This window comes from Athene noctua, chromosome 25 (assembly GCF_965140245.1).
Source record: "Athene noctua chromosome 25, bAthNoc1.hap1.1, whole genome shotgun sequence".
Lineage (NCBI taxonomy): Eukaryota > Metazoa > Chordata > Aves > Strigiformes > Strigidae > Athene > Athene noctua.
Window position 1 is genome coordinate 5,145,304 of NC_134061.1, and position 16,753 is coordinate 5,162,056.

General features: G+C 54.8%; 1 protein-coding gene across 1 annotated transcript in view; it reads left to right on the forward strand.

Annotated features, from left to right (window-relative positions):
* Window positions 1-14,925: 14,925 nt before the first annotated feature.
* SCN4A (sodium voltage-gated channel alpha subunit 4) overlaps window positions 14,926-16,753 on the forward strand; it is a 34,103-nt gene continuing 32,275 nt past the window's right edge. The window contains exons 1-3 of the mRNA XM_074927036.1: window positions 14,926-15,216; window positions 15,514-15,652; window positions 16,569-16,665. Coding sequence (XP_074783137.1) covers window positions 14,953-15,216; window positions 15,514-15,652; window positions 16,569-16,665 — 500 coding nt within the window. The 5' untranslated portion in view covers window positions 14,926-14,952. The remainder of the gene's footprint in view (window positions 15,217-15,513; window positions 15,653-16,568; window positions 16,666-16,753) is intronic.

A 16,753-nucleotide genomic window follows, 5' to 3' on the forward strand; every position in this document is an offset into this window, starting at 1 on the left:
TAGGAAACACAAATTTCATTTCACAAAGGACATTTAGCATTTTTCATTTGGCACTGGAATAAAAACCAAAGTGGTCCCAGCGCTTTTTCCCCTTCCTGCTTTGGTTTACAAAACTGTTTCCCTTATGGGAAGATGCCTAGACACAGCCCCCAGGAACCATTCTGGGGGTGGGAGTAGCAAATTGAAAGACAGCTGAAAACTGACAGCTCTCTACATGAGACTCCGGATGGTTTCATGACTCACATCATCCCCTGCTTTCCAAAATGTTTCCCATTCTCCCGTGCCTGTTGCTTCAGCTGTGCTTGGTGCCAGGGAAGATGGTCCATCATCCTAGCCATGCCAGCTCCTAGGGGCTCTGCACCTCTCCCAGGGGCTCTGCACTGGAACGATGGGACAATTTGAAAACAGTAGGACTCACTCTTCTTCACTGGGGAGTCGTTTGCCTGGGACTAGTGAGGTTTTCAATAAAAAATCTTGTTCTGAAACCCAGCATCAATTTTCAGAGGTTTGCTTTGCTCTACAAACCCAGATGACTTGGTACCAGGCTTGCTAGAGGGTAGAAACCTGACAATATCTGTAAAGCCTGGAAATATTCCCTGGGGGAGAAATATCTGGTTTTTCTCTGTCTGGTGAAACAGCCAGGCTCTGGGCAAGCCCATGGAGGGGAGGTGGAGGAGGAAAGAGAGGAAGAACACAAGATAGCTGCAAAATGGGCTGTGCCAGAGGTGCTGGGGTGCTGCGTCCTCTCCAGGTCAGCACTGCCACCACCATGCCACAGCCTGGCCATGTTCACTCCCACGAGCATCCTTTGCCCTCCCTGGGCAGAGCTCCCACCTTGGCAAATGCTGTCTCCAGGAGCAAGAAAGGCCTCAAATGCCCTTTCCCTAAACCTCCTGGCCTCTCCCATGTTCCCAAGACCCAAGCCACCCGATCTCAGCAGAGTTTCTCACACTTCCTGTAATTTCTTCATGGAGCCACATGTCCTTCCTTAAATAAAACCCATGTGTTGGCCCTTTTCCAGACTGCATGATCTCCAGAGATCCTGTCTGGTTTCACAAAGAGGCGTTGAGAGGGAAACAGAGCCCCAGACTTGATTTGAGGTAAGATGGAAGATGCTTCATTAAACAACCCCTCAGGCCAGCAACACCCTGCTTCTCCAACCAGGAAACCTCCAGAGGAGCACAGCAACTGCCAAATAAATGCCTGCCTGCGGCCACGAAGAACCCACAGGTGAATAAACATCTCTCTCCATCATTAGCAAGGAAGATGCTGTTTTGGCGGGGATGTGAGGCAGACAGCAGCAGCAGCTTGCACCAGGGCTGGGGATGCTCAGTGGGAATGTCACAGTTGCCGTAAAGCTTTGAAAAGCACTGGGTTTTGCATTCATTTTAGCTGGAAATGGGTTTTTCTGGGGGCTAAACTAGCACCCTAAATGACCTCCTGGGTTTTACTGGGCACTGATCCTGTGGCCTCCTCAGTGCGCAGAGGAGCCTGCAAGGGCAGGAGCCCCCCATGGGTGCAGAAGGGCTGATGTGCCACCACCGCAGGGCCTGTGCATCCCCTTCAGTCTGCAGAAATGGTTTTCAAAAGGGTTCACTGCATCTGTAGCGTGGGCCGTGCTCTACAACCACATATTTGGGGTAGCCGAGCCCAGGCAGAGCAGGGCCAGGTTTTCCCCGTCTCCCCTCCAGCGTGGCGCAAGGTGCCACAGTAGCCTGGCATCCCTGGGGGTCCCTTGTCCTCCCCTCGGGCAGAGGGGTGTCCGAGAGAAGGGGGGTGTTTTGCCTGGAGCCGGTGGGTGGCACTGCGGCCCCGCAAGGCTGCCTTGGGCGCTGACATCGGATCCAGGGTGTCAGCCCTGGAGCGCACAGTGTCCCCACGCAGACCGCCCTGGACACAAGGCTCAGCCGGCGTGGAGGGACCCTGGCACGTCCTGGGGGCTGCCAGCCGCTGGGCCTGGGTGCCAGCACCCAATGACTCTACTCGGGGCCCTGAGAGCACCCAGGGAGTAAGGTAAGGGGGCCACGCTGCTTTGGGGGAGCGTGCGCCCAGCCCCGCACATGTCCCAGGGCTGGGACCTCCCAGGGTAGCCCTCTGCAGCTCTGGCCAGGTGAGGGTTAATCAGCGATGGGGATGGGAATAAGGCTTAGGGCTGGGAGAGCTGTGCCTTTGCCTGTTGCTTCTTTCCCTGCCTGCATTCCCTGCTTCTCCGGGGGCTGCCAGGCCACCCTTCTCGGGTGCCAAGGGTGCCCCCGATGCCAGTGCCTGCACCTGCTCCTTCACCCCTGCTCTGGGAAGTTCCTGGTGCTGCGGCTCAGGGATTTCTCCACGCAAATGTTCCTTCCTCACGCCCCGGCTCGCTGGGGCAGGTTGTTTCCACCCTGCTCTGTGCAGGCAGCTCTGACTCTGCCCAGGTCCTGCCTGCGCAGAGAACAGCCAGAGCTTGGCCCCACAGAACCGCCATGGATGTAGCCAGCCCCACAGCAGGGCGAGGGTCTGGATGCACCCAGCACCAGGGGCTTCAGGGAAGGGTACAAACCAAGGCACCTGAAACACCGCAGGGTCCCACAGGCTATGCCAAGCATAGCCTTTATCCCCTGCTGTCACTCCAAGGGCATGTTTTTAGCACCCAAATTAGCATTGAGAGTACCCCCGGGTACCCGAAGCTCCCATTCCGGTTGGGATTTAGCTGGTTTTGCAGGCAGAGCTGTGCCCTCGTGCCAGCCCAATGCTTGGCTGGGCACCCCAGGGTGGCCCCCAGCTTCAGAAGGGCAGGAGACACATCCCAGGGTTTCCACCCTCCTGTGCCTCACCACAGGTTTGCTCTAGGCTATAAGCAAAGGGAAAAAAGACCAGCGCAGCTTGCACAGGCTTTCCAGTAGTGACAAGGCCGGGTTTGGGGCAGCTGGCAGCTGATGGGACCCACTAAGCATTCCCTGAATTTCCTGCTGTGACCAACAGACCATGTGGAAAGTGCCCGCATCCACAGCAGGAGGATGTCCCTGTCCCTGTCCTTCCTCCTCACCAGACAAAGCCACCGACCGCACAGGGAATGTTCTTTTCCCGTGGGTATAGGCTGTTTCTTCGTTGCTGAGCTCCCCACGGGCTCCCAGTGCTCTTTGCCCTAGTTGTAGCAAGTCCCTGGGAGCTAACATGGGGCTCTTCACTCTCTCATTAACTTGTTTAGCCTCTCCAAGCCTGGCTTGGGCTCCAAGCCAGTAAAAAGAGCCCTGGGATCTGTTTTTAATTGAAGAAATCAACGTTATGCTTCCCAAAGCACACCTTTGGCATCTCTTGTGCAGAGCGAATTCTCTGTCCCATGCTGCACGACCTCTCCCTGAAGAGCTGAACCTGGTCTCCTGAGCTGCCTTATTTACTCGAACAGAAAAGGAAAATTATTGACTGAAAAGCAGAATCGAATCAAGGAACTTCACTTCCCAGCTCCCAGGGTGCTCAGGTCTACAGTCTTGGCCCTGTTTTTATTGATTGCGTGGGATGCCAGCAAGCACAAGGAGCCCCATGGGTGAGGGGCTGGAGGCAGGCAAAGGCAAATTTCCATGGGAATGCACCAAGAAGGGAAGCCAGGCTGGAGAGGGCAGGAGCTTCAGCTCCAGTAAAGCCCACACCAGCATGGGAAAGGTGCTAGAGGGTATTTTGGGACTGGATAATCAGCAGAAGAGTTGTACAGAGCCAGAGGTGTTGGAGAGATGATGAGTCTCCTCTGACCAGGCTGGGTGCTGGGGTGGTTGCTTCACCCCCAACGCAGCCCCATGCACCCCAAAAGGGGTGAGACCTACAAGCTGAGCACCCCTCCATGCTCTCCTCCCAACCCTGGGTGCCCCCTGTGCACCCTACACACCCATGCAACTACCTGGGCATGCAAAGAGCCCCAAAAGGCCTCATCAGGCAGAACAAGAGAGGAGACAACCACATGTCAAGCCTTCCTTTTGCACTATCCTGTGCCACCCTGGTCTGGCTCAGACCCCCGGGGGTCCCCCCAGGCAGGGTGGGCAGCAAGGGTGAGGGGTGCCAGTGTTGAAGCGGGGTGGCACTGCATGGCTGTTGGTCCTCCAGGCCATCGGATGCTCCTGACATGGAAAGAAACACGGTGCTGGTGCAAAATTAGGCAACAGCGAAGGGCAGGCATGGGGGGAACAAAGCAGAAATGACAGATGCCCCTCGCTCACAAGCAAGAGGAGGAGCTGCGGCTGGTGCTGGGTGCTGCACAACGGGAATAACACTCCCAAAGTGCCACCAGCTCAGAGACAACATTGGCAGCAGAGTTGGCACCAAACTCCCCCCCACCCTCGCAGTTGTCCCTCTGCTCTTTCCAATTGCATGTCACTTCTGGGAGAGATAGATGGGGAGGTGCTGGCAGGGTCCCTTCCCACCTCCCCTCCACCTCCCCACGTCCCATTTGGTGCCAAAGCCAGCCCAAAGTCACCTCAACATCTGGGACGCCCTGTTCTACCACCGTGACTGCTCCGGGTGGCCATGTCCCCAGCCCAGAGCATGGCCAGAGTGGCCACAGCGCAGGGATGCTCCGTGCCCACAGGACCCCAGCAGCGCTGGGCGATGCGGCCACGGGGGCTGCAGGCGCCGCCAGCCCCATGATTGGCGCAGCGAGGGACAAATGCCACAGCTGAGACGGGCCGAGGCTACCTGAAGGACCCTGCATGTCCTCAGGTTTCACTCATGACCATCTGACAGCAGCAGCAGCTGCTCTGCCAACAGGCACTCACTGAGCCAAAGCCTCTAGGAGTCGAAGGAGAGGGAAATTCTGGCCCTAAAAGGTCTCTCCTTGGGATTTTGCTCTCTCCACCCAACAGTAAGTACTGGGTTCACTCCTGGGCTGATGCCAGGCCACCGGGCAGGGTCTATGGGGTCTTGGATGTTCAGGGCTTTGTCATTCTCGCTGTGCCCAGAGTGGTGCAAGCAATGCCCGGGGATTCACTGGAGGTGGATGGGAGCAGGACAACCCTCGCGGTCGCTGTGGTAGTGTTTAAGGCTGTAGACACCCGCTGAACACCCCTGCATGAAAAACAGCCTGTGATGGGGGGAAAAAGTCCCCACAAAGGTGCGGGCAGGGCACAGGGATGAGGCTGCCAGTAGCCACGAGACCCTCAGTGGCCGTGGACCCGCTGCCAGGATGAGAGGGGACAGTGGGGGATGTGACAGGTAACCGGTTTCTGAGCCACCTTCCCACTCAGAGTAAGGGAGCTACAGGCAGGGCTTAAAAGTCACAAGTCGCCTTTCTCCTGGCTTCTCCTCCTGGAGATCTAAATATAAACCTCAGCTTGGCCAAGCCAAGGTTGCAGGAAAGGTCTGCTGGGTGCTCTGCAGTGTCTCCTTTCAGCAAGGCGCCTGTCCCCACGGAGCCCCTGTCCCCTGTGGGGGAGAAGGGAGGGACCCCCATGGGGATATGGGGGGAGGTGGGACCCCTCTGCCGTGCTGAAACAGCGGTGACGAGGTGACATGAAAGTGGGGGGGCCATCATTTCCCTATTCACACGCAGGGGCAGCGGGGTGCACACACACAGCCTTTGGAGTGACAGGGAGGCAGGGTGAGCCCAGTGTGGGGTTCAGGGCTCAGAGCCCCCCACAGGCAGTGGAGAAACAGGCAGTGGGTGGGATTTGGATCATTTTTTGGGTGCTGAATCCCCCCACATGCATGCAGTGGGTACATGGGGCTGTTCAAAGATCCCATCACTCTCTGCATGTGCAGGGAGCCCTGTGCACCCCCAGTGACATTTCAGGGTTTATCCAGAGGCAATCAGCCACTCACAACCATCCCCCTCAGCCAGATCCCGCATCGCTACTCTCTGCTCCCCAGAGCCGGTGCTGAGTTGCAGAGTGAAGTTTGCAGATAATCACAGGCGTTTCCTCCCCTGCCCACACTGCTGCTGATAGAGGTGTGAGGGATCAGCCTGGGTATGCAGCAAGCAAAATGCACTGCAAAAGATTTAACAGCGGATATCAGAGAGGGGCAACTTTTCCATAAAACCCTGGGCACAGCGGGACACCCCAGTCGGTCCCGTTATACAGGAGAGATCCTCACAGGGAGCCAGTGGATTGATACTGTGAGTGCTGGAGCTGCCTCCTCTAGCCCTGGATAGGAAAATCCCTGATGTTGTAACTGTCCAAGGGGAGAAGGGCATATTTACAGGAACTGGTTGAAGGACACAGAGTCCTGCCTTGCTTTGGTTGTGCTAATATTTAAATAGCATTTTCTATTTTCCAGTGGGTATATAAGGGTCCAGTGAGGATCATTCAGGATAAAAGGGCCCTGTGGAGCCACTGGGCAGCTCCATCTTCACTTAAGGAAAAACTGACTGGATTTGGGGGTAGGAGACCAAGCAGCCACAGGTAATGACAAACCATCCAGCATCCTTCCTGCGTTCAGCAGGTTGGACTAATGAGGTCATTTATATGGAGGAGATGAGGGGGGAGAACTTGGTTTGGGGAGTTTATGAGGGCAAAGATCCCAGCTATAGCTCTGGAAATGCCGGGTGCTCAGCCTCTGTGCCTGTCTGTCTGTCCAGCTGCCTCCCTCCTTGGTTATTTATACAGCTCTTGGGAACATCTCATCTTTGAGTCCCCCTTCTCCCGATCCAAGTGGATTTGAACAAGATCCCTTGGGAGCTGAAGGGCAAGAGGGGAGGTGCAGGGCTCAGCGCCTGACGCTGGGCGTGGGGAGGGCGGTCATGGCTGCAGGTGCACCATGTTGGTCCTGGCTCGCAGGGTGTCTGGGACCGGGTTTTGGGGTACAGAGACTGTGAGAGGAAATTGGACAACCTCCAGCCCCAGGGTGCTTCAGGGACCCCTGTATTGCAAATCCCGTGGGAGCATCGGACCTGCTCCCAGCACTGCGCGCTGGTGATCCCTACAGGAGCCTCAGGGCCGTGTATTTCCTGGCATCCCTCAGAGGTGGCTGCATCATTGACCCCCCCTGCTCCCTGAGGGACCCCGTGGGAGGTAGCAAGTCATTAGGGCCCCACATCATCCTCCCTTCCCCCACGTTGTCCACTCACTGCCTTAGCAGCACTGCTCAGATCTTTTCCAAGCCTGACATGAGAGCTGCTGGCAGGGAGGAGAGGGAGCTTTGGATGACACCCGAGTGCAGGCAGTGGGCAGTGGGCAAGCGCAGGGTCCTGCTTTAACCCTTCCCTGCCTGCTCGAGTCTCCACCGCAGCCAAAACGCCCCCAAAATAAACCCAAGCAGCCATCCGCTCTGGTGTCCCTTTTCCAGCAATCCCCTCCAGGGGGTCAGTAGAGACAGTGGGATAGAAAGCAGGTGGGGATGGGGGTGTCCTCCCCCCCCACACCACTGCATCCCCAGGCTCCAGGCAGGAGGGGGTTAGCACGTTGCTGCAGGATGTTGCAACCTCCTATTTCCATCTGTGGCCCGGGAGAGTATCTGAGGACTTCACAGCTTCCAGTGTATGTATGCCACCCCCACCTTTAAGCACATCGAGGTACCCTCGGTAGGGCTGCGGGCAAACAGGCATTGAAGTGCCAGGGTTCGAGTGAATTCAGGACAATAACAATCGGTGAATTGTATTAAATTAACTTAATGCTGGTGGCAGGAGCTGAGACACCTCCGCAGGGCACGTATTTCGGGGGGGTTTAGAGGTTTGTGTCCCCTTAGCATGTTCAGCATTAAGGATTTGGGTCTCCAAATGAAGCCGCCAATGACACGGGCTTGGCTGCATCTTTGCAAGGAGCTGGGGCCAGGGAGCAGCATCTTGTTTGGCACGTGCAGAGCACCCATTGCGGCTGGGGCCCTGCTGAAGGTGCTGCTGCGGCACACCATGAAACATGGGACTGTGCATCACGTCCTTCTCCCCCTCTGTGTAAATCCCCTGAGCGCTGGCACAGCCCTCGGCTCACGGGTGTCCTTGTCCCAAAGTGCATCGCAAGGCAGGGAGTGGGTTGGCTGCTGCCAGGAAAGGGGCTGGAGAGGGCGTGGAGACCTCCTCTTGGTTTGCCTGAGAAAGGCAGCCTCTAGCAGGCAGAAAGCAGCAGAGCAGCATCATTCCCATGGCAGTGAACTCATTCATGTGCTTAAAATCAAGCATCACCTTTTGCATTTGGCCCACGCAACCGTTACTGTTGCTGTGGGTGACCTGTGGGTAACACACAGCGGATGACCTGGGCTGGGCTGGACCAACCTAGGGGACCATGATGGCACCTGAAACACGTGAACCTGCTGCAGCATCTCAGTGTCCCTGGTCTGGCCGGGGAAAGGCACCCACCAGTCCTGGGCTTGCTCTGGCGCTGTTTTCCAAGGGCTTTCAAGAGTCCATCCCTTTTGCGGGGTATCGGGCAAATTGCAGGCAGCAGAGCTTCACCCGGCTCCCCGGGATGACAGATGCTGCTTGGAAGCATCCTACATTCCTGCCGGTGCAGTTGGCTTGGGCCACACTTCAGGCAAAGGAACAAAACACACCCAGAGGAGGGTAAAAAACCACAGTGGTGACAGGAGTCGGCACAGAGGGGACATGTCACTAACAGGAGGCAGCAGTCCTTGCCGGACTTGGCGGACGAGAGGCCGGTGTTTGAGCTTCATAGCCTATGGGACTTCCCAGCCAAGTGTTTAAAGAAACTCTGGAATTCGAAGGATAATGCTGGAAAATGAAGAATTAGCTTTTTTTCCTCTTTCTCTAAGTCTTCTGAGCCCACCATTATCTGAAAATAGAGTGGGAAAAGGATTGGGGTGACTCTCAATATTTTTCTTGGTAGTGTTTTCTTTTTATGAAAACTTAGCACCACCTGCCTTTAAAACAGGGCAGCCTAAAAACACGGCAAGTTTATGGTGGGCTCAGAACCGCCGCAGTGGTGGAGATCCAGCGTCCCACAGCGATGTCATAAGAGGCATTTGTTTGCAGAAAGAAATTTTGGAGACTTTACCTGTCTTTTCAGATAGTCTTTGTAATGTAGTTACAGCAAAGTATCAAGGGACGACAATATATCTGGGAATAGTAAACATCAGGCTCTTAAATAGCACATTATCATGTTACAGAAAGGGACATAAACTTGTTTATAAAATGGCTAATTTTGTCTGAAACAACTGAAGGGTGTTTATTCTAGTTACTGCTAGAAACTCATAGAATCTCGAAAACGTTAATGCAGCTCCAGGGCCTGCTCAGCACACTGTTAAATCACCCATGTGCATGACTTAAAGCAAAGCTCTCCACCCCCTGTGCTATTTGTGGGCAGGAAAAAAACATTTCACATCTGATTTTTTTCAATTTCCCCACTGTTTTTCAACATTCGGGTAATATACAATAGGAAATAAACACCCAGTGGGATTTTTTCAAGTCATGACATCCCTAGGACCATGCTGGAAAAGTTTTTTTTCCGCAACTATCAGACTTTACAACAAAGCACCGTGTTACCCCATACACTTTCAAGCATCACCCCCCAAAAAATCACACACAAAGAAAGCGCACAGATATCCTGCAGCTAAACCAAAGCAGACAGTGGATGGCACCGCCACCACAGCACAGGCTGACATCACCTCCTGAGTCACAGCCTGCACCCAGGGGGTTTTGGAGCTGTTTGGGGTCCCTCTGCCCTGCCCGGCAGGATTTGGCCCTGCTCCTCCTTTCCTCCGTGGTCCCACCACTGGGGCTGAGCAGTCAGGCATACAGAGGTGGGAAACGCAGAGGGCATAAGGACTCTGGTATTTAATCATCCTCATAAAACTCCTTGTCCTCCGTGGATGTGTAAATGCTGTCCTGACTGCACGAAGTGTCCCTATCCTCGGGCTGGGTTTGAATAAAATACATAAAGTCCTGGCAACGGGTCTCCTAGCCCATGTGATTTTGTTTTTTGAAAACATATTTAACGCATGCAGGGGTGGAGAGAGGACCTGATATGGGGGACTTTGTGGGGCATGGGGTAGGGTTGGGAGAGTGACACCCATGTCATGGCCCTAGGGGCCTCCTGGGCAGGTGAGACGGGGCTGCCACGGGGATCAGCAGTAACAGTTGGAGGATGGACAGTGTTTGTAACAGCACTTGGGGTGCACGTGACTGCGAATCCATCACGGAGTTGTGACTCATCCCCAAACCCTGTGGTCCCAGCTGGTCTCATTGCACCATCCTGCCCCACCCTGGGTGTCCTCATGGGGATAAATAAGCAAGAGATGGAGAGGGTTGGGTTGTCCTGTGTGCAGTCAGCCTCTGGGTGCTGGTTTGTGTCCCGGGAGGATTTGGGGCGAAGGTAGTAAGGAGGGGGTGCTACAGGATTGTGCTTTCTGTGGGCTGCGATGGGTTTGGATTGTGTGTGCAACAGCATCTGCTTTCTAGAGCTCCTGAAGTGCTGGGTGCTGGTTTATCTCCCCCCGTGTTAACTTCTTGGAGCTACAAGGATGTGGGCCAGCCGTGGGCTGGCTCCCTGGCACCGGCTGTCCCAGAGCTGGCTGCTTCCTGGCTTTGGTGCACAAGCTCCTTGTTTCCAAACTAATCCCTGCGCAGGGAGTCCCCGTGTGCTGTGCGCTGCGAGCGCTTGGCTGAGCATCACCTGGCTCTGCTGTTACTTGGTGAGTGAAGCCGATTTACACTTGCTGATGACCATTCAGGTTGTTTTCTGTCTTGGACTTGTGTCCATACCGGTCTCTTCTGGGGGCTTTCCAGACTGTCTCCTGTTAAGAGGACAAATCTTGAGGGCCAGCTTGCAGATGGGCAAGGGCAGCTCCTCGAGATGTGTTCAGTGGCCTTGCTGCAATACTGCAGGTACTCGGAGGGTACCGCTGACTCCGTCCCATGTTCTGGGTATCTGTAGAGCTGAGACACCCCAGTCATACCTGTCTTTGTTAACCCGGCCCTGAGTATGGTGAGGCAACAAGTGCATCTCCCTGAGATTACCAGGCCAGGGTTAACCAAAGGCTTGGGGGACTCTGGGTTTGCAGAGGCTCTCCCAGAGCAATGTCCCAGGAAGGGAGGAGAAGAGCCCTGGAGCCTAGGTGATGGGCTGAGCCCAGCACCCACATGGGTGAGCAAGATGGAAAGAGGCCACTGGCCACCCTGTCACCCCCACAGCCACATGTCTGCACACAGCAGCCAAGAAAGTTCTTCCCCGCTTCTTCAGCCCCAGGAGGTTATTTTCTCTGCAGGGATGAAGTGCCAATTCTGGATGGGGTGGGTCTCCAAGCAGTCTCAGACAGGACCCTGTCACCCTTCTGTCTGTCCTGATTATACAGAACTTATTACGCAGCATCTCTGGTAGCTTCCAAACTACTGCTGTTATTTTGGAGGGTCATTCATTTGTGCAGCCTCAGAGTGGCAAAAATAACAGAGGAAACTGAATTTCTGTCAGGTTAGGCCATGTGCTCCTGAGCCCAGACCTGCTCCCCGTTGCCTGCTGGTAATTGCTGATGCTGAACTGGGGGGTGAAATGCTCATCCATCGCATGCCATGTTGTAGGACATGAGCGGTGTATCCAAAATCTACAGCTCAACTGCGTCACAGTAAAAAGGAGTTATCCAGCTTAGCTGGAAGTCCGAAATTTAAGAAGGCAATAAATAGCAGCTCAGAGCTTTGTAGAGACATTTTAAGTGACTGATTTCTTAGCAGAAAAGCCCATAGGGAGAGTCTGTGTTTAACAAGGGACTCTGGGGAGACACAGGTCCTGGGGCGAGCTGGGACTGATCCCTGTGGGACCACGGGGGTGATTCATGCCCGGGGCAGCACCTGTTGCTGCACCCAAACTGCTTTTACCTATCAGAGGCGCAAAGAGTTTGATCTCAGTTATTTATAGCAGCTGCTATAAATGTGCCAGGATGTGCCAGGCCAGGAGCAGAGGGGCTGTTCACCCCATCCCTGTGGCTGGGTGTGGCTGGTCCCAGGATAAGCCCCTTCACTTGGGGTGGTGGGACCCGGCTGTCTACCCCACACTGTCTCCCACACAGACTGGTGTGGGAACTGGGCTTACTGGGGGAGAGGGGGATGTTGAGCCAAGCCCCACACAGAGCCTGTGGTTGGCTCTTGGTTCCTTCTCTTTTGGGAAGCAGTGAGCAACCAGAGATGCTGATGTCTCCAGGGCGGCCATCTGTGGGAGCTGGACATATGCTTAAGTTCTGATCCTGCTCCCTGGAGTCACCCCAATGTCTCTGGGTGGCCAGAAATAGGTGAGAGCAGGACCAGATGCTGCCAAAGACTCCAAAAAGCCACAAAGCATTTCCACGCCCAGGGCAACATCCCCGTTGAGGACCCCCTGCTCAGCCTTGGGCAGTGCTGCCAAGCCCCAGCATCTCCTCACCCTGTGGCTGCGAATGCTGTGCCTGGGGTGCTCCGTTGGCAGCCCGGTCAGCATGGCACCGCACGATGGCTTCAGCCCAGCGAGAGGAAGAGGAGGCATGGGCTAAAAGGAAAGCTGGTGCTGCTCACTCGAGCTTCCCCTCCGCACTTGTTCCTGCCGGGAGAGGAATGAGCAGAGTCATGGGGCTGCAGAAACCTGACTCCTGCGGTGATCGCTGGTGGCAGCTGGAGGCACAACCACCTCCGCCGGGACCACAGGCTGAGCACAGCAAGCAGGGACAGGGCGTTGCTGGAGGTTTTGAGGGGCAGCACCCATTGGGGGGGGTCCAGAGAAGACATGGACCATGCAGCACCTCGAAGCCTTGGAGAGCAGTGTGCTGCTGCAGGGGCTGGAGCCCTACAGAGCACTGGCATGGCCTGTAATGCAGGCTTGCCTAACAGCTCTGCAAAACCCTATTTCCAGGGAAATTAAAGCTGCCTAGACCAACGAGCTCCTGTGAGTCCTCAGAGTCCCCAGGAGACGGGGTGGGTTGGTGTCCCCATGGGTGCTGTGGGTGCTGCTTGAGCATGTATCAGTGCATCCCCAATGGGACTCGGACCAATAGAGCCACACGCAGCCCCGTGCTTTTGGCTTGAGCTTTGGGGCCACTGGTATTGAGGGAATGCAAAGGGCAGGTTTCCAGATCTGCTCAAGTAGGGCATGAAATGGGTGTAAATCCGGAATAATTCTGGATGAGAAGAAGGAACAGTGGTGCTCTGCTGACCCGCTGCTGTGGGCACTGTCTCCTTGCAGAGACATATGGTGGCAAAAATACCCTCTTTGCTTGCTTTGATGAAGACCCAGAGGGCCAGCGGGGAGATGGGACTGTGCCCCTCTGAGGTGGCTGGTTTGCAGTGGTTCGGGCCCCTGAGCTGGGCTGTGGCAGTGGCAGACTCCACTTTGCAGTGATGTGACTCAGTTTATCCTATTAGATAACCCTGTTCAGCAAGGACAAAACTCTCCCTCTTCTAAAACAGGTTTAAATACAAAAATTGGTGTTCTTGCCACTTGACTTTTTTTTTAAATGTTGCCCTGTTCCAGAAGGCAGCGAGTTGCTCCCATCCCTCTACCAGCTGTATTGTGAATGTGCATCAAAGCCCTGTCGCTGGAGCCATGAAGGGGCTGTTCGAACACTGTGATGAAGGAGGTCTCTGCCCAAGAGATGTTGCAGCCAGGGGCTGGCTTCTGCTTCATCCCTGGGGCTGGATGCAATGGGGGTGATCAGGAATACCCACACAATTCTGTGCTGCTATGGGGGTTGCCTGCCCTTGACAGAAAAAATCCACTTTGCACACAGAGACTCAGTTCAGCAGAGGTAGCGAGGGAGCATGGTAATTTCTAAAATGCAGTTATCCTGCGCTGCTGGAAATTGATACCCCCCTTTGCCATTGCTTTTATCACTTGGTTTTATAATCACCATAGGAACGTGTCGATACCATCATGCACCCAGAGTCTCTCTTCCCATCAGAGCTATAAATGTCCAGTTCTCCTTAATTACAAAGGGTTGAAGGTTTCCAGCTCTCAGCATGGCAGGGCTAAGTCTGGGAGGATTATTGATCCTAAAGATTTTTCGGGGGCAGGCACTCAGCAGCACCGCGTAAAGTTTTGGTGCATGGAGGAGTCGCAGTTTGCCAAGGGGATGCTCATTCTGTGGAGGGTGAGGCCCAGAGGTGCATCTATCCCAGTATCCCTGAAAAGCGGGATCGAGTGTTGCGGTATATTGGGCTCATCTGACACGAGACGGTGTTTACAGGTCAGATATCGAGTGAAGCCAAGGCAAGGTGACTCAAAGCAAGAGCTTTTCTAGTGTCTAGGAAGCCTTAACCAGGCTTTTCGGCCTTGCTCAGGGCATGGCAGCCTGTTCCTTTTAGTGGGACCACCCATCTTGTCCCCACTTCGCTGTCTCCAACCCTTCTTGTTGTTCTGCTGCTCAGTGGAGCCACCCTTATCTCTGCAAATGGCCCATCCTAGTCCTGTCTGGAGAGTCATCCTGACTGCTGTAACATTAGAAACTGCCATTATGGCCTTGCTTTCTGGCTCAAGATAAGACCTTAACCCCTTCCACTCCTGAGCAGAGCCGCCGTTACTCCTGTTTCCTGTGGACAGGTGCTGTGAAATGGTCACTGCAGGACTGAGCTCCTCTGCTTGAGGAACCCCTTGCTCTGGGCACTGCACGTTGCTTGCACAAGGTGCAGGAGGAAAGCTGCTGATGGCTTGCAGCATACTGCAAAGGGGAGACAGCTGGAGTGGTGCCGCTAATGCCGAAGGTGTTTTGTTCTGTTGAACAACCTTGTCTGTGTTGTGAAATTACACGTCTAACAACAGCCAGCTGGTGCCAGGGACACCAACTGCTCAGCTCATATGGTTTTCAACCTGATGGTGCTTTTTGATCAGAGGCTGCATGGGGGTCTGGGAGGAGAGGGAGCACATGGAGTGCTCCTTCTACAAGAAATGCATGCATAATAATCTTTCTTGTAAGTTCAGTATTTCTGCAGTAAACCAGTTTGCAAAAACTCACCGAGATCTTGCCATCACCTGACTTCAAGGGTTGAGCAAAAATGCCCCAAAATGGCAGCAGCTGGCATTGCCTTCTCAGCCCCCCCTCTCCCCAGCAGGCTGGGCGCAGGCGTCCTGGGAGCAGAATGAGAGGATGGCCGGCCTGCTACACATTCCGGGCCCCGAGCACCTTCGCCCCTTCACCCCCGCCTCGTTGGCTGCCATCAAGCAGCGCATCGCCGAGGCAAAGGCGCTCAAGATAAAGCGGCAGCAAGTGGAGCTGCCCGAGGAAGAGGAGATCAAGCCCAGAAGTGACCTGGAAGCTGGCAAGAACCTGCCCCTCATCTATGGTGACCCACCACTGGAGCTCATCGGGACCCCCCTGGAGGACCTGGACCCTTTCTACAAGGATAAGAAGGTGAGGGGCAGAGTTTAGTCCATGGGTAGACTTGGCATTAGATGCAAGTCCAAAGAAAAAGACTAAAGCTTGGACATCTCATTCCTTCCACCATGGCCCAGAGTCTCATCTGAGCCCATCTTGGTGATCCACAGCCCCAGACTGCTGTGGTATCTTCTCCTCCTTGGCAAAGTCCCAAGACTTTGGAGGTCCAAAGCACACATAGAGGTCCCACCTCTAATGGCAGCACTTGATCCGTGGGTGTTTCAGGGGTGTGCAGAAGGGCTAACCCATCTCCCTCCTCTCTTTTCTTCACAGACATTCATAGTCCTCAACAAAGGGAAGTCCATCTTCCGCTTCTCAGCAACCCCTGCCCTCTACCTGCTGGGGCCCTTCCACCCCATCCGCAGAGGAGCCATCAGAGTGCTTATCCATTCATATCCTTGCTTTCTGTGGTGTTGCTCCACTGGTCAAAGCCTGATGCTCAGAGTGCAAACAGCCCTGGGCGAGGGCTGAGAGAGGCGTTTCATGATGGTGTGGTGAGCAAATCTCCCAGGATGGCCCCCACCATAGCCAGGACCCACAGCCCAGCTACTCCAGTGCTTTGTTCCCTTCCCAAGGAGTGGGTGATTGAGGGCTTTGGGCACCTTGGTGGCACCAAGAGCTCAGTCTTGGTTGGAGAAGGGAAGAAACTTAAGTGGTGGAGATTCCTAGGAAGAGGTTCAAGGTCTCTGAGGTCTGGAAAGACTTGGAAAGAAGGGAAAATGTTTACAGATCAGGGGGACCTCTGGGATGCAGGTGAATTAGGGGAGCTCAAAGAATGCTTTGGAGAGGGAAGACAGAGGAACCAGGACAGTGGGGTACAGGGCACGAGGCAACTTGGGCAGTGCTGGGGCTTTTAGTGTGACACAAGCAAAGATGGAAAGACAATAAAGGACCCCAAGAGCAAGAGGGGCACTAGGTTGGGTGGGAAATGATCCCAGCAGAGCTCTGGTGACAGCAGGGGTTGATGGCCAAGAGGTAGGAGAAAAAAAGTGGGTGTTTGTGGCAGAGAGATCAGACAAGTAGGGAAAGTTGTATCCTGGGGTGATGGAGAGGAAGGAGCACAAGGGACAGGAAGGGAAGCAGAGCTGGAACCACAGAGCTGGGGAGTGGAGCAGAAAGGGAGGCCAGGGGTGGGGACCATGCATGGGAGCAGCAGGACTAAGGGGAAATTGTGAGAACAGGAGTGAGGTGTGAGAGAGCTGCAGGAGGAGCAGGTCAGGGCATAGGAGCAAGGTGGGAGCCAGGACAAGAGGATTAGGGCTGCTTGGCTTCATAACTGTGTGAAAGGGGGAATCTAAGCAACAGCCATAGCATTTCTCCTTGACCAGGTTTTAAATTATTCAGCATGGTCATCATGATCACGATTTTAACCAACTGTGTGTTTATGACGATGAGCAACCCCCCGGCGTGGTCCAAGAACGTGGAGTAAGTCCCTGCCTCCCGCGGCCTCGCCCAGCTATGGGGGCCACCCCAGCTTGGCCATCCTTAGGAGGGACAGGACCAAGGCTGTTGG